The sequence below is a fragment of the Salmo salar genome, chromosome 18 (assembly GCF_965601325.2).
Source record: "Salmo salar chromosome 18, fSalSal1, whole genome shotgun sequence".
NCBI classification, from domain to species: Eukaryota; Metazoa; Chordata; class Actinopteri; order Salmoniformes; family Salmonidae; genus Salmo; species Salmo salar.
The window spans coordinates 37,353,849-37,372,463 of record NC_138308.1 but is presented as its reverse complement, the minus strand read 5'-3'; the positions used below and the strand labels follow the sequence as shown (position 1 = coordinate 37,372,463).

Genomic DNA, 18,615 nt, shown 5'->3' with positions numbered 1-18,615 from the left:
TCTGTGCCTGAGCTTCTTTTCAGTGTCTTGCATGAGGGTGCAGGTACATGGGCATTTTGTTCAGTTCAACTACTCTCCATTACATGTCATTATAATATCACAGAAGAAAATCAATCAGTTATTCTTTGTTTGTGGTAAGTTCTGTACACAGGTAATTAAAGTGGGTTCCCGAGTGACGCAGCGGTCTGAGGCACTGCATCTCAGTGCTAGAGGCATCACTACAGACCCTGGTTCCATTCCAGGCTGTATCACAACCGACCGGGATTGGGAGACCCATAGGGCGGCGCACAATTGACCCAGCGTCGTCTGGGTTAGGGTTTGGCCGGGGTAGGCCGTCAGTTATTTGTTTGTGGTAAGTTCTGTGCGCTGGTTATTATATTGTAATACAAGCTTTACTCATTCAACTCTAATAGAATCTAAAAATGCCATTATTGTCCATTAGATGGCAGCATTGTCTTTCACATTGACTACAGAACAGTTTCTGCCTGTCAAATCCACTTTACCCCACAGACCCCACCAAGGACACCACCTCACCTAGATTGCATGACATTGTTTTACTATTGGTTGTGCGGTTCATTCTGGCTGTCTTGATACATTCGAGACAAAGGGAGAATATGGGCTTTTGATAAGAAGGGTAACGCATATTATTAAAACCCTTAGACATTTTTTTACATTTTACATTTTAGTCATTTAGCAGACGCTCTTATCAAGAGCGACTTACAGTAGTGAATGCATACATTACATACATATTTTTTTTTTTTCTGTGCTGGCCCCCCGTGGGAATCGAACCCACAACCCTGGCGTTGCAAACACCATGCTCTACCAACTGAGCTACAGGGAAGGCCTAGTTAAATAAAAGACCTAAGCCCTTAAATCGCAATATCTACTAAGCGAACATATGGAATTGTTTTAAGATGGTCATAAAATGGATCATTTAGCCATTTGATTTGGAATTTTAGGATATATATAAAATAAAGAATTATTTTATGAAACATTGAATTTAGCCTTTACTGCTATAGCCAATAGAAACGCAATGAATAACACATTTGTACATGGCAAAAGAGACAGTCAGAAAATGCATAATAAGGTTTAAGTGTCTGTCCTATATCTCCGAGAGATAAAATAAAACTCTGGGAAATAAAACAAGTAGAACCCTGTTTGGTCACGTTGTTCATATTAGTTTGTCACGCAAATGGTTCGGGTTTTATAGACAATTTCGTGACGATTTTCTTTTCCGGATCCTCTCATTTTTAGAAAAAGACTGCTGTCACAAAGCCCCGTGTTATGGAATAGGCCAAACTTTATATCGGCCGAAAGAGGGGATTGAGCTGCAGCCACTACAAGAAACGGCACGTCTAGTATAAACACACCCGGACCTGTTCAGTAGTTTAAATGACGTCACCATGTGACGCACGGGTGCGTCGATCTACTAGGGTTTTTAAAAGTTGTTCTTGGAAAGACGAGGCGGGGTGAGTAAAACTAGGAACGCCTGGGCATGAGTTTGTATGGGGGTTTATTCTCTCCTCCCCCCTCCCATACAGTATGGGCATTGGGGTCTCTCTTACGCTCTTTCTCGCCATGTGGCTGGCCAGCTGGGTGGTTTGCTAGGTAACAGGCTTCCACCACAACTCTGAGAAGTCTAAATTTATAACCTCAGCATGGAGCCATGTGCGGGGGCTAGGATTCTGTACCAAATGGCACCCTATTCCCTATACAGTGCACTATATAGGGATTAGGATGCCATTTGGAGTGTATCTGGACACCTTCCCAGCGGTGCTGTGAGCTCTTCAAAAGGGATGCCATACCAGGGCTATGGCTCACTGGAAGCAGACCTGGGTTCAAATACTACTCAACATCTTTCAAAAACGTTAAGCGTTTGCTCTAGTTTTCCTGGAGTGCCAGGTGGGCAGGGTTTGCACTTTTAAAACTATTTCATTGGTTCCATTAAGCCAGGCAAGCTCAATCAAGCACCTATACAGTATTTCAAATGATTTTGAATAGTATTTGAACCCAGGTTTGTTCCCTGGAAGTGGGTCATAGGGGAGAGGGTCTCTTGTTACCCCTAGAGAACTGCCCCCTGTGTGAGATGGGTTTAATGATCATTTCAGCACAAGCTCTGCGTTCATGAATTATTACCAAAAAGTTGCATGGCTGACTTCATCACTAAACAAAACATGGCTGAACATAAACAAAGGTCAGCAGAATGGGGCCGTAGTGCTTCTAATGGAGAAGAGATCAGCAGAATGGGGCTGTAGTGCTTCTAATGGAGAAGAGATCAGCAGAATGGGGCTGTAGTGCTTCTAATGGAGATGAGGTCAGCAGAATGGGGCTGTAGTGCTTCTAATGGAGATGAGGTCAGCAGAATGGGGCTGTAGTGCTTCTAATGGAGACGAGGTCAGCAGAATGGGGCTGTAGTGCTTCTAATGGAGACGAGGTCAGCAGAATGGGGCTGTAGTGCTTCTAATGGAGACGAGGTCAGCAGAATGGGGCTGTAGTGCTTCTAATGGAGACGAGGTCAGCAGAATGGGGCTGTAGTGCTTCTAATGGAGACGAGGTCAGCAGAATGGGGCTGTAGTGCTTCTAATGGAGACGAGGTCAGCAGAATGGGGCTGTAGTGCTTCTAATGGAGACGAGGTCAGCAGAATGGGACTGTAGTGCTTCTAATGGAGAAGAGATCAGCAGAATGGGGCTGTAGGGCTTCTAATGGAGACGAGGTCAGCAGAATGGGGCTGTAGTGCTTCTAATGGAGACGAGGTCAGCAGAATGGGGCTGTAGTGCTTCTAATGGAGACGAGGTCAGCAGAATGGGGCTGTAGTGCTTCTAATGGAGACGAGGTCAGCAGAATGGGGCTGTAGTGCTTCTAATGGAGAAGAGATCAGCAGAATGGGGCTGTAGTGCTTCTAATGGAGAAGAGGTCAGCAGAATGGGGCTGTAGTGCTTCTAATGGAGACGAGGTCAGCAGAATGGGGCTGTAGTGCTTCTAATGGAGACGAGGTCAGCAGAATGGGGCTGTAGTGCTTCTAATGGAGAAGAGATCAGCAGAATGGGGCTGTAGTGCTTCTAATGGAGAAGAGGTCAGCAGAATGGGGCTGTAGTGCTTCTAATGGAGACGAGGTCAGCAGAATGGGGCAGTAGTGCTTCTAATGGAGACGAGGTCAGCAGAATGGGGCTGTAGTGCTTCTAATGGAGACGAGGTCAGCAGAATGGGGCTGTAGTGCTTCTAATGGAGACGAGGTCAGCAGAATGGGGCTGTAGTGCTTCTAATGGAGATGGTCAGCAGAATGGGGCTGTAGTGCTTCTAATGGAGACGAGGTCAGCAGAATGGGGCTGTAGTGCTTCTAATGGAGACGAGGTCAGCAGAATGGGGCTGTAGTGCTTCTAATGGAGACGAGGTCAGCAGAATGGGGCTGTAGTGCTTCTAATGGAGATGGTCAGCAGAATGGGGCTGTAGTACTTCCAATGGAGATTCTCTTTCTAAACTGTCCTGTGTATAGCTGGAGCTTGTGCTCGTCACAGGCATTGCATCCATGATATAGAGTATTGGACCTCCCTCCATAAACAGAGTATTTTGTTTCAGTGCGAGACAGTCAGCGTAACCTTTAGTGGAATACCAGTATGTTATCAGTGATTAGTGGGGGGGGGGGTTGTTTTACTGCAGCCCAACCTTGGCCAAAGACGTCAAAATGGAAATTGACACGCCACAGGAAAATCTAGTGTGTGTTGTGGGTGAGAGAGCTCAGACACTGGCATAAAGAGGGCAGAGTGACGCAGAGGCACATCATCAGCCTCATGTTTCACTAGAAATCAGTTGGTGTGTGTTTACCTCAGCCAGAGAGAGGGGAAGTGGGCAGGATTCTGCCAGGCTGTCAGTATAGATGACAGGAGACCGGGCCTGTAGCCAGTGATGGTTACCAGAACAGTTGTTTCTCACCTCTATCAGAGCAGCTCTATCAGAGCAGTTACCACCGTCCCTCAGTCTGAACTGTTGCTCTGAAGGAGCTAAAGGGTTTGTAGGTTTTTGTTACAGCCCAGCACTGAAACACTTTTTACTCAACAATTCGGGTATTGATTATTAGTTGATCAGGGTCATGTGTTTTAGTGCTTGGCTCTCTCTCAGGAGACAAAAGTTACTACAGACAAATACAGACAGACCAGGGTTGGTGACCGCTACTTTAGAGAATATGAATATTTAAAAAATAAAAGTTACACTTACTACCACCACAAAAAAAGCGATGTACGGAAAAGAAATTGAGCCCAGAGGCATTGGTTATAAAATCCTCAACTTTAATCAGTTCAAAAAGTTTCACAACAACTGGAACGAGTAGAGAAGGGCAACTATTTGCCATTTACAGATTGAGTGTGGATTAGGATTTATACATTTGTTGCTTAATTAAACTGTTGTCAACTACTTATTTCACTCTGGAATAAAAGCCTTTTGTTTTATTTTGGATAGAAGAGATGTTATAAAGATCCAAATGAAATGTAAACCGAGTTGTTGTTATTTTTGCTTGTCTTCTAGGTAGTGTTGTTGAAGCACTACTAGCATGGTAAACAATGTCAATTAGTTCCAATTCAGACTGACACAAGTTAAACAGGAGTTTGTTATAAAGATGCAGCCATCTTGAACCCATAAATAAAATTTCAATAACCGCTTCTTCTTTCAGTTAAAGGTCCATTTTAATGAAGAGCTCACCATGGAGCAACGATCCTCGCAGAGGAAAACTAAACGCCCATGTCGTCTAGGCGACAGCACACGCACTCAACACACCCACAAAAATACAGTAAATAATAATGATGTTCCCATGGTAATTCATGTGCTATAGAATTGGGATGATATGCACATAATCTGACTGTCTTGTTCCGATGATGCTCCTTCCTGTCTTCCTAGTTCCCGCCTCGTCACAGCCAGGCGACCAAACGCAGTAGGTTTCTTTCAGTTGGGCGGAGGTTCAACCAATGAGCACGGCCGCTAGCCTGACCACCTGACACACAAAGCAGCAGCATCTCTCAGACTTCCTTCCTTCATAATCCGCTAGCTTCACATTCTAACCACAATGCATTGGGTTGGGAATCAGACGCAGGGTGCACACACACTTCTAGAACACCACTTCATTCCTTCCAGTCTGTCCGTCTGTCACACAATAGTTCTAGAAGCCTCTTTGCTGAGAACTTTTTGACACATATGCCTTGTTTCACAAAAACTTTCCTCAGTCTCACTATATATATATATATAGAGAGAGAGATAACATGTGAAGGGGAGAACAAGGAGGGAAGGAAACAAAACAAGTAAAGTTCAGAAGTCTTATCCACATCATGTCATGCAGCTGGGGGGGTGATGACCCATGACCAAATTAACAATACAAGTTTGGGTTAAACAGTGGAAACATATCACCCAGAAGTCTCCATATAAAACGTAGCGTAGGTGCTATGTATAACGGCCACGGGGTGACGTGGTACGTCGTCATTTACATATTGACATGGTTTTGGTCGACAAAACACCTGATGGATGAGGACGTGCGTGTCTGCTCTCTCCGTACCTCAGCAAAGTGACCGGGGGCCTCCCACCTCTGTTCTGTTAGGGTTAGTTGTGTGTGTTTGTTGGTATGCCTGTATGTACAGTAACAGCAGTTTGGTTCATGTGGCGTGTCGCAGGGGCTGGACGTCTCAATCACACATCTCCTCAGGTATTTCATGTGGGTTGAGGATACCAGGAACTGACATCTGCAGCTTGTGTTTCTCCTCCTGCGCCTGACGCAGCGACGCCTCCCGCTCCTCCAGGAACAGGTCTGTGGTGTCCTCCCCTGCAAACTCCTACAGGAGGAGAGAGAAACATTACCACACACAAATACAGACAGACAGACAACAGGTCTGTGATGTCCTCTCCTACAGGAGGAGAGAGAAACATTACCACACACAAATACAGACAGACAACAGGTCTGATGTCCTCTCCTACAGGAGGAGAGAGAAACATTACCACACACAAATACAGACAGACAACAGGTCTGATGTCCTCTCCTACAGGAGGAGAAAGAAACATTACCACACACAAATACAGACAGACAGACAACAGGTCTGTGATGTCCTCTCCTACAGGAGGAGAGAGAAACATTACCACACACAAATACAGACAGACAGACAGACAGACAGACAGACAACAGGTCTGTGATGTCCTCTTCTACAGGAGGAGAGAGAAACATTACCACACACAAATACAGACAGGCAGACAACAGGTCTGATGTCCTCTCCTACAGGAGGAGAGAGAAACATTACCACACACAAATACAGACAGACAGACAACAGGTCTGTGTTGTCCTCTCCTACAGGAGGAGAGAGAAACATTACCACACACAAATACAGACAGACAGACAACAGGTCTGTGGTGTCCTCTCCTACAGGAGGAGAGAGAAACATTACCACACACAAATACAGACAGACAGACAACAGGTCTGTGATGTCCTCTCCTACAGGAGGAGAGAGAAACATTACCACACACAAATACAGACAGACAGACAACAGGTCTGATGTCCTCTCCTACAGGAGGAGAGAAGGGGGTCCGTGTATATAAACACACAAATACTTTTCCAAGATTGTTACATCATACTAATGTGGTTCCTAAGATGTTAAACACTTCCAAGGCGTTCTGAGATCTCATCATCTGACTGCAACTGCAATAAAGATGACCTTGAATGCACCCCCAAGGTCATTTCTACTGAGGAACCTCGGTTGGAGGAAAAGGCTCACCTTAATCTGTACCAGGAAGTCCCTCAGGTGTTCCTTGAAGGCTGCAATATCCTGGTTTAGACTGAACAGTCCTGTTACAAACACCTTGACCTGGGCACTGGGGGACAAGACAACTTAGAAGACATAGAAAAACAGGACAACAGTGGTCTAGTCGTGGTCGCACACCGCCGACTCTGGACCACACCATGACCCTCAGGGTACATTTCTACCTCCCTCTGTATCTCTCCACCACGGGTAAGGCAGACTGTGTGATAACCGGACACTTCAAAACACACTGGGTATACTGTATGTTTGGTTTGACTGAAACACATGACGTACTGGGTATACTGTATGTTGGTTTGACTGAAACACATGACGTACTGGGTATACTGTATGTTGGTTTGACTGAAACACATGACGTACTGGGTATACTGTATGTTGGTTTGACTGAAACACATGACGTACTGGGTATACTGTATGTTGGTTTGACTGAAACACATGACATACTGGGTATACTGTATGTTGGTTTGACTGAAACACATGACGTACTGGGTATACTGCATGTTGGGTTTGACTGAAACACATGACGTACTGGGTATACTGTATGTTGGGTTTGACTGAAACACATGACGTACTGGGTACACTGTATGTTGGTTTGACTGAAACACATGACGTACTGGGTATACTGCATGTTGGTTTGACTGAAACACATGACGTACTGGGTATACTGCATGTTGGGTTTGACTGAAACACATGACGTACTGGGTATACTGTATGTTGGTTTGACTGAAACACATGACGTACTGGGTATACTGCATGTTGGTTTGACTGAAACACATGACGTACTGGGTATAGTGTATGTTGGTTTGACTGAAACACATGACGTACTGGGTATACTGTATGTTGGTTTGACTGAAACACATGACGTACTGGGTATACTGTATGTTGGTTTGACTGAAACACATGACGTACTGGGTATACTGTATGTTGGTTTGACTGAAACACATGACGTACTGGGTATACTGTATGTTGGTTTGACTGAAACACACGACGTACTGGGTATACTGTATGTTGGGTTTGACTGAAACACATGACGTACTGGGTATACTGTATGTTGGTTTGACTGAAACACATGATGTACTGGGTATACTGTATGTTGGTTTGACTGAAACATGACGTACTGGGTATACTGTATGTTGGTTTGACTGAAACACATGATGTACTGGGTATACTGTATGTTGGGTTTGACTGAAACACATGACGTACTGGGTATACTGTATGTTGGTTTGACTGAAACACATGACGTACTGGGTATACTGTATGTTGGTTTGACTGAAACACATGACGTACTGGGTATACTGTATGTTGGTTTGACTGAAACACATGACGTACTGGGTATACTGTATGTTGGTTTGACTGAAACACATGACGTACTGGGTATACTGTATGTTGGTTTGACTGAAACACATGACGTACTGGGTATACTGTAAGTTGGGTTTGACTGAAACACATGACGTACTAGGTACACTGTATGTTGGTTTGACTGAAACACATGACGTACTGGGTATACTGCATGTTGGTTTGACTGAAACACATGATGTACTGGGTATACTGTATGTTGGTTTGACTGAAACACATGACGTACTGGGTATATTGCATGTTGGGTTTGACTGAAACACATGACGTACTGGGTATACTGTATGTTGGTTTGACTGAAACACATGATGTACTGGGTATACTGTATGTTGGTTTGACTGAAACACATGACGTACTGGGTATACTGCATGTTGGTTTGACTGAAACACATGATGTACTGGGTATACTGTATGTTGGTTTGACTGAAACACATGATGTACTGGGTATACTGTATGTTGGTTTGACTGAAACACATGACGTACTGGGTATACTGTATGTTGGGTTGACTGAAACACATGACGTACTGGGTATACTGTATGTTGGTTTGACTGAAACACATGACGTACTGGGTATACTGTATGTTGGTTTGACTGAAACACATGACGTACTGGGTATACTGTATGTTGGTTTGACTGAAACACATGACGTACTGGGTATACTGTATGTTGGTTTGACTGAAACACATGACGTACTGGGTATACTGTATGTTGGTTTGACTGAAACACATGACGTACTGGGTATACTGTATGTTGGGTTGACTGAAACACATGACGTACTGGGTATACTGTATGTTGGGTTTGACTGAAACACATGATGTACTGGGTATACTGTATGTTGGGTTGACTGAAACACATGACGTACTGGGTACACTGCCTTCAGAAATTATTCAGACACCTTGACCTTTTCCACATTTAGTTACGTTACAGCCTTGTTCTAGAATGGATAAACAAAAAATCCTCAGCAATCTACACACAATACCCCATAATGACAAAGCATAAACAGGTTTTTATAAATGTTTGCAAATTAAAAAATAATAAAACAGAAATACCTTATTTACATAAGTATTCAGACCCTTTGCTATGAGACTTGAAATTGTGCTCAGGTGTATCCTGTTTCCATTGATCATCCTTGATGTTTCTACAACTTCATTGGAGTCCACCTGTGGTAAATTCAATTGATTGGACATGATTTGGAAAGGCGCACTCCTGTCTATATAAGGTCCCACAGTTGACAGTGTATGTCAGAGCAAAAACCAAGCAATTGTCCGTAGAGCTCAGAGACCGTATTGTGTCGAGGCACAGATCTGGGAAAGGATACCAAAACATTTCTGCAGCATTGAAGGTTCCCAAGAACACAGTAGCCTCCATCATTCTTAAATGGAAGAACTTTGGAACCACCACGGGCTCTGGCTGGGCCACTCAAGGACAATCAGAGACTTGTCCCGAAGCCACTCTCCTGCGTTGTCTTGGCTGTGTGCTTAGGGGCGTTGTCCTGTTGGAAGGTGAACCTTTGCCCCAGTCTGAGGTCCTGAGCGCTCTGGAACAGGTTTTCACCAAGGATCTTTCCCTCGATCTTGACTAGTCTCGCAGTCCCTGAAAAAACATCCCCTCAGCATGATGCTGCCACCGCCATGCTTCACCGTAGGGATTTTGCCAGGTTTCCTCCAGACGTGACACTTGGCATTCAGGCCAAAAAGTTCAATCTTGGTTTCATCAGACCAAAGAATCTTATTCCTCATGGTCTGAGAGCCCTTGAGGTGCCATTTGGCAATCTCCAAGCGAGCTATCATGTGCCTTTTACTGGGGAGTGGCTTCCGTCTGGCCACTCTACCATAAAGGCCTGATTGCGTACTGGGTATACTGTATGTCACCTCCCTGACCAAGGCCCTTCTCCCCCGATTGCTCAGTTTGGCCGGGCGGACAGCTCTAGGAAGAGTCTTAGTGGTTCCAAACTTCTTCCATTTAAGAATGATGGAGGCCACTGTGTTCTTGGGGACCTTCAATGCTGCACATTTATTTTTACTACCCTTCCCCAGATCTGTGCCTCGACAAAATCCTGACTCGGACCTCTACAGACAATTCCTTTGACCTCATGGCTTGGTTTTTGCTCTGACATGCACTGCCAACTGTGGGACCTTATCTAGACAGGTGTGTGCCTTTCCAAATCATGTCCAATCAATTGAATTTACCACAGGTGGACTCCAATCAAGTTGTAGAAACATCTCAAGGAGGATCAATGGAAACAGGATGCACATGAGCTCAATTGTGAGTCTCATAGCAAAGGGTCTGAATACTTATGTAAATAAGTTATCTGTTTTTTATTTTTAGTACATTTGCAAACATTTGTAAAACCTGTTTTTGCTTTGTCATTGTGAGGTATTGTGTGTAGATTGCTGAGTATTTTATTTTATGAAATGTAATCCAATCTAGAATAAGGCTGTAACTAAATGTGGAAAAGGTCAAAGGGTCTGAATACTTTCAGAATGCACTGAACATGGAGATAGTTTAGTGCCTAAAATATGGGGATAAATACATGGAAAATAATAATAGTTTTCTGATCTTTCTTATATCCCTCAGATATAGGACAAACACTTCAGAACAAACTTTTTGTTGTTGTATCTGTTGTTCCATGTAGTGAATCTGTGGGCTAATAGCAGTAATCTGTTATTCAATGTGTTTCTATTGGCTAATAGCAGTAAGGACTATCTGTTATTCAATGTGTTTCTATTGGCTAATAGCAGTAAGGACTATCTGTTATTCAATGTGTTTCTATGGGCTAATAGCAGTAAGGACTATCTGTTATTCAATGTGTTTCTATGGGCTAATAGCAGTAATCTATTATTCAATGTGTTTCTATTGGCTAATGGCAGTAAGGACTATCTGTTATTCAATGTGTTTCTATTGGCTAATAGCAGTAAGGACTATCTGTTATTCAATGTGTTTCTATGGGCTAATAGCAGTAATCTGTTATTCAATGTGTTTCTATTGGCTAATGGCAGTAAGGACTATCTGTTATTCAATGTGTTTCTATTGGCTAATAGCAGTAAGGACTATCTGTTATTCAATGTGTATCTATGGGCTAATAGCAGTAATCTATTATTCAATGTGTTTCTATTGGCTAATAGCAGTAAGGACTATCTGTTATTCAATGTGTTTCTATTGGCTAATGGCAGTAAGGACTATCTGTTATTCAATGTGTTTCTATTGGCTAATAGCAGTAATCTGTTATTCAATGTGTTTCTATTGGTTAATAGCAGTAAGGACTATCTGTTATTCAATGTGTATCTATGGGCTAATAGCAGTAATCTGTTATTCAATGTGTTTCTATGGGCTAATAGCAGTAAGGACTATCTGTTATTCAATGTGTTTCTATTGGCTAATAGCAGTAAGGACTATCTGTTTTTCAATGTGTTTCTATGGGCTAAAAGCAGTAAGGACTATCTGTTATTCAATGTGTTTCTATTGGCTAATAGCAGTAATCTGTTATTCAATGTGTTTCTATGGGCTAATAGCAGTAAGGACTATCTGTTATTCAATGCGTTGGTATGGGCTAATAGCAGTAAGGACTATCTTGTTGTTCTATGTATTTCTATTGGCTAATAGCAGTAAGGACTATCTGTTATTCAATGTGTTTCTATTGGCTAATAGCGGTAAGGACTATCTGTTATTCAATGTGTTTCTATGGGCTAATAGCAGTAAGGACTATCTGTTATTCAATGTGTTTCTATTGGCTAATAGCAGTAATCTGTTATTCAATGTGTTTCTATGGGCTAATAGCAGTAAGGACTATCTGTTATTCAATGCGTTGGTATGGGCTAATAGCAGTAAGGACTATCTTGTTGTTCTATGTATTTCTATTGGCTAATAGCAGTAAGGACTATCTGTTATTCAATGTGTTTCTATTGGCTAATAGCAGTAAGGACTATCTGTTATTCAATGTGTTTCTATTGGCTAATAGCAGTAAGGACTATCTGTTATTCAATGTGTTTCTATGGGCTAATAGCAGTAAGGACTATCTGTTATTCAATGTGTTTCTATGGGCTAATAGCAGTAAGGACTATCTGTTATTCAATGTGTTTCTATGGGCTAATAGCAGTAAGGACTATCTGTTATTCAATGCGTTGGTATGGGCTAATAGCAGTAAGGACTATCTTGTTGTTCTATGTATTTCTATTGGCTAATAGCAGTAAGGACTATCTGTTATTCAATGCGTTGGTATGGGCTAATAGCAGTAAGGACTATCTGTTATTCAATGTGTTTCTATTGGCTAATAGCAGTAAGGACTATCTGTTATTCAATGTGTTTCTATTGGCTAATAGCAGTAAGGACTATCTGTTATTCAATGTGTTTCTATGGGCTAATAGCAGTAAGGACTATCTGTTATTCAATGTGTTGGTATGGGCTAATAGCAGTAAGGACTATCTGTTATTCAATGTGTTTCTATGGGCTAATAGCAGTAAGGACTATCTTGTTGTTCTATGTAGTGAATCTGTTATTCAATGCGTTGGTATGGGCTAATAGCAGTAAGCAATGTTCCCTCTAAGGTGCGTGCGTGTGCGGGCACGCAGCTCTCCTGGGAGACTGCCGCACAGAAGAAATATCAGCCCGTGCAGAGATGCATGAGATTAAACTTCACTCAACTTTATAGAGTTTTCCCCTTTAGTTAAAACTATCAACGTTTCCCTTTACTGTGGGAATTGTAATTGAATCAACGCAATATTAACCACATTCAATTCAACATACCGAAACTAAACTAACTATGCAAGACTTAGTATGCAAAACTAATTATGCAAGATATTTTCTTGTAGGCAGAACGCATCGGAGTAGGATTCTATTGCATTAACAGGCACGACTCAAGCCCGTACTCTACACAGACCGGTGTACCATAACCAATCATAGCTGCAGTAGGCCTATATGCAAATAGACCATTGCCATATATGGATCTGTGCGGCATTTTCCTTTCTGTTTTCCATGAGTTCATCTACAACTCCAGCACCTGCTAAAAGTACCTGGATGTGCCTATGTTCTTCAGCTTTCGTCCATATATGGATTTGTGCCATTCACTTTCAACTGGACTGTTTTTACAGCATGAGCGGTCATGACTAGATGCGCTTGTTTTGAGATCAAAGCGAGAGCTGCATGTAGCCACGTGTGCACAATTGTTCATATCCTTTGTTAGTGATTTATTAACCCAGTTATAGATCATTTATAGTCAACAATAGGGGAGTGGTTGTTTCCTACAAGAGCACAAAACATGTACATTTCTAGACATCTCTGAAAAGCAAGTCAAGTAAAGAGCTTTGTTTTGTTTTAAAGGGACAGTGTTGTATTTTGAGACAGGATTGAATAAGCTAAGTAGCATCATTTTACTGATTCTCTGTAATAATGGTATGGGAATAATGATGCATTTTATTTTGTTCATAAAGGTACTTACTCCTGTAGATGTGGGAAAGCAGTTTTGAGCAGGTTGGCCACGTACTCCTGTATGAAGACCTGGTTGTTGCTGGGGTTGGAGGGGTTGAGCTGGGTGTTGATCTTCCCTTCCTCCACCAGGTTAAACATGTAGGTCAGGATGGAGGCATGCATCGTCAGGCCTGGGGGAGAGGCAGAGAGACACACACAACCAGACATGCACAGTTACGTGATATGGATTTATACAAATAGTAAAACAGAACAAGAGATGTGTGTTCTTCCCGGCAGTTTGTGCGTGTGTCCCAGCTAACACATAACGTTCTGAGAACCATATGTTACTTAGAACTTGGTGAGAGCGTGGTTGTCCTATGGTTATTTAGCATACAACCTTGCCACAACGTCCTGGGAATGGTGCAGGATAGTTGCTTGGCTTTGGAACATTCTCTGCACATTTAACTTGACAAAAGAAAAATGCTATTTGCTTTGTAAATCAATACTTTAACAAAACGTTTCCTAAAGTTCAAACATGATTACATTTACATGGTTACAATTTTGGTAATGTTCTAGGAACGTTCTCCGACTGGTTTGACATTGGGAATGTTCTCAAATAGTCCAGAGAACATTAAGAAACAGTTATTCTTTGGGAATTTCAGTAATTCAGCTTAACATTTCCTACAGGTTTCCTCATGGTTCTATTTAAAATCATGTTCTCAATTTGTTCCAAGAACGTTAAGAAAACTTTCCATTAAAAAACCACAAGTAAACTTTAGTAACGTTCTAAGAATGTTATTTAAAAACATATACATTCCGTTCTCAGCATCAACAAAACTCTATCCTCCATCTTGTTAAGTGTGTTCAGGTGTTAGCCGTGCCCACTGATTGGCCACAGCTGATCTTAATGAGTCCTTGTTTCCTTTGAAATGGGGTCTGTTTGAATAGACTAAAAGGAACAGCTTTGTATGTGTAAAACATATGGCATGCTAGCTCCATCCTTCTGGGTCAGTGGACTAATTCCATGAATAGAAGATTATAAGTTTGAATCCCACTGATGCCGTTTCACAGTAAAACAGAAATGTGCTTGTAGGGCTGAGAATTGCCAGAGACCTCACGATACGATATCACAATACTTAAGTGCTGATATTATATGTATTCCATACTGTGATTTTATTGCGATTTGATGTTCCAAACATATTTCTCACCATATGTCTGCTGCAGAGGGACAAGAGAGAACCATGAGACAATGAGTTGGAAATAAAAGTGCTGAAAACAAATTGTCCCCCTTTTTTAAAAAGATGGAGAACAAGCTATGAAGGAAAAATACTGGAGTTTTGGTGCAGGTACAGCCAACTAGCACTAACATAATATTGTCAAACCAATACATCATCAAAAATAATATCCCAATATGTAACTGTATACATTCTCCCCCCATCACTATGTGTTCTCATGATTAATGCCTAAGGAAATTCATTTCCATGTATCCTATCAGTGCGTGGAGTTAAAAAATAACCCAAAATAACCTAGCAGTGTTAGGTTCAGTGAAAGTTTTAAGGAAGTTATTTAAAAATCTCAAAATAACCTATAATTTCCATTCTCAGAGAATTAATAAAACCTTCTAGGAAAACTTTCAAGGAACCAGAGTAAAACGTTCTCAGAACCTCCCTGTAACCTAAAAAAGTACGTTACAAGAACAGGAAAAATGTTCACTTCCATTCTCAGAAAGTAAAAACTTTTTTTTATTATTTTTTTTTTTTTTACATTTACCAGTCAGGAAACGTATGGCTTCGTCCCCAGAACCATTGGGAAACAAAAAAACTTCAGTTCCCACAACTTCCAAGGAACCAAATGTGCTAGCTGGCGTGTGTGTGCGTGCTCATCTTCAGTGTGTGTGTGCGCGTTGCATCCGTGTGTGTGCGTTGCATCCGTGTGTGTACTGTACTCACCAGCAGTGTGTGATGTGTCAGTGACCACAGAGAAGATGTGTTGGAGGATGTCACAGAAGTATGTCTGGTAGAAGCTCTGTGCTGCAGCCTCTTCCTGAGTCACGTTCTGCAGTAGAGTGTAGAGGATCTGAAGACCTGCCACAGGAACATACACAATATATATATCTATATATATATATATATATATATATATATATATATATATATATATATTTATATACAGGATCTGAAGACCTGCCACAGGAACATACACAATATATATATCATATACAGTGCATTCGAAAAGTTCAGACCCTTTGACTTTTTCTACATTTTCTTACGTTACAGCCTTATTCTAAAATTGATTGTTTTTTTTCCTCAATCGACACAATACCCCATAATGACATCACAATACCCCATAATGACATCACAATACCCCATAATAACAAAGCAAAAAATGTGTCCAATGTATCCTACTCATTCAAAGGTTTTTCTTTATTTGTACTATTTTCTACATTGTAGAATAACAGTGAAGACATCACAACTATGAAATAACACCTATGGAATCATGTAGTAACCAAAAAAGTGTTAAACAAATAAAAATATATTTTAGATTCTTCAAAGTAGACACCCTTTGCCTTGATGACAGCTTTGCACACTCTTGGCATTCTCTCAACCAGCTTTATGAGGTGGTCATCTGGAATGCATTTCAATAAACAGGTGTGTCTTGTTAAAAGTTAATTTGTGGAATTTATTTCCTTCTTAATGTGTTTGAGCCAATGTGTTGTGTTGTGACAAGGTAGGGCGGTATACAAAATATAGCCCTATTTGGTAATAGACCAAGTCCATATTATGGCAAGAATAGCTGAAATTTTATTTTACCTATATTTAACTAGGCAAGTCAGTTAAGAACAAATTCTTATTTACAATGACAGCCTAGGAACAGTGGGTTAACTGCCTTGTTCAGGGGCAGAACGACAGATTTTTACCTTGTCAGCTCGGGGATTCAATCCAGTAACCTTTCAGATACTGGCCCAACTCTCTAACCACTAGGCTACCTGCCACCCCCAAAATAAGCAAAGAGAAACGACAGTCCATCATTACTTTAAGACATGAAGGTCAGTCAATCCAAGCATGAGTGAGGTCGGGCACTGATGTTGGGCGATTAGGCCTGGCTCGCAGTCAGCGTTCCAATTCATCCCAAAGGTGTTTGATGGGGTTGAAGTCAGGGCTCTGTGCAGGTCAGTCAAGTCTTTCCACACCGATCTCGACAAACCACTTCTGTATGGACCTCACTTTGTGCACGGGGGTATTGTCATGCTTAAACAGGAAAGGGCCTTCCTCAAACTGTTGCCACAAAGTCGGAAGCACAGAATCATCTAGAATGTCATTGTATGCTGTGGCGTTAAGATTTCCCTTCACTGGAACTAAGGGGCCTGAACCATGAAAAACAGCCCCAGACCATTATTCCTCCTCCACTAAACTTTACACTTGGCACTATGCATTGGGGTAGGTAGAGTTCTCCTGGCATTCGCCAAACCCAGATTCGTCCGTCGGACTGCCAAATGGTGAACCGTGATTCATCACTCCAGAGAACGTGTTTCCACTGCTCCAGAGTCCAATGGCGGCTAGCTTTACACCTCTCCAGACGACGCTTGGCATTGAGCATGGTGATCTTAGGCTTGTTTGCGACTGCTACGCCATGGAAACCCATTTCATGAAGCTCCAACGAACACTTCTTGTGCTGACGTTGCTTCCAGAGGGAATTTGGAACTTGGTACTGAGTGTTGTGTGTCCTACAACTTCAAGGCTGAGCCGTGGTGCTCCTAAACGTTTCCACTTCACAATAACAGCACTTACAGTTCACCGGGGCAGTTCTAGCAAGGCAGACATTTTACCAACTGACTTGTTGGAAAGGTGGCATCCTATGACGGTGCAACGTTCAAAGTCACTGAGCTCTTCAGTAAGGGCATTCTACTGCCAAGGTTTGTCTATGGAGATTGCATGGTGGTGTGCTAGATTTTATACACCTGTAAGCAACGGGTGTGGCTGAAATAGCCAAATCCACAAATTTGAAGGGGTGTCCATATACTTTTGTATATGTAGTGCATTTACAATAGAAAATCCATATGTATGCGTGTGTGTCTCCTCAAAGTCCCCGCTGTTCCATAAGGTGTATTTAATCTGTTTTTTAAAAGCTGATTCTACTGCTTGCATCAGTTACTTGATGTGGAATAGAGTTCTATGTAGTTACTTAATTATAATATAATAACACACAGAAATACGAGCCTTAGGTCATTAATATGGTGAAATCCGGAAACTATCATTTCGAAAACAAAACGTTTATTCTTTCAGTGAAATACAGAACCGTTCCGTATTTTATCTAACGGGTTGCATCCCTAAGTCTAAATATTGCTGTTACATAGCACAACCTTCAATGTTATGTCATAATTATGTAAAATTCTGGCAAATTAATTACTGTCTTTGTTAGGAAGAAATGGTCTTCACACAGTTCGCAACGAGCCAGGCGGCCCAAACTGCTGCATATACCCTGACTCTGCTTGCACAGAACGCAAGAGAAGAGACACAATTTCCCTAGTTAAAAGAAATTCATGTTAGCAGGCAATATTAACTAAATATGCAGGTTTAAAATATATACGTGTGTATTGATTTTAAGAAAGGCATTGATGTTTATATTTAGGTACACATTGGTGCAACGGCAGTGCTTTTTTCGCAAATGCACTTGTTAAATCATCACCCGTTTGTCGAAGTAGGCTGTGATTCAATGATAAATTAACAGGCACCGCATCGATTATATGCAACGCAGGACAAGCTAGATAAACTAGTAATATCATCAACCATGTGTAGTTAACCAGTGATTATGTTAAGATTGATTCGTTTTTTATAAGATAAGTTTAATGCTAGCTAGCACCTTACCTTGGCTCCTTGCTGCACTCGCATAACAGGTAGTCAGCCTGCCACGCAGTCTCCTCGTGGAGCGCAATGTAATCGGCCATAATCTGTGTCCAAAAATGCCGATTACCGATTGTTATGAAAACTTGAAATCGGCACTAATTAATTGGCCATTCTGATTAATCGATCGACCTCTAGTTTAAACAGACAGCTCGGTGCATTCAGCATGTCAACAC

General features: G+C 41.8%; 1 protein-coding gene across 3 annotated transcripts in view; it reads right to left on the bottom strand.

The window, feature by feature from the left end:
- Positions 1 to 4,267: 4,267 nt before the first annotated feature.
- The window catches only part of LOC145861743 (exportin-1), a 113,499-nt gene continuing 99,151 nt past the window's right edge, over positions 4,268 to 18,615 (bottom strand). For all 3 annotated transcript variants that reach the window (XM_082964949.1, XM_082964948.1, XM_082964950.1), the window contains exons 22-25: positions 15,488 to 15,622; positions 13,570 to 13,729; positions 6,742 to 6,838; positions 4,268 to 5,811 (exon numbers count right to left, since the gene is read on the bottom strand). In XM_082964949.1, coding sequence (XP_082821075.1) covers positions 5,665 to 5,811; positions 6,742 to 6,838; positions 13,570 to 13,729; positions 15,488 to 15,622 — 539 coding nt within the window. In that variant the 3' untranslated portion in view covers positions 4,268 to 5,664. The remainder of the gene's footprint in view (positions 5,812 to 6,741; positions 6,839 to 13,569; positions 13,730 to 15,487; positions 15,623 to 18,615) is intronic.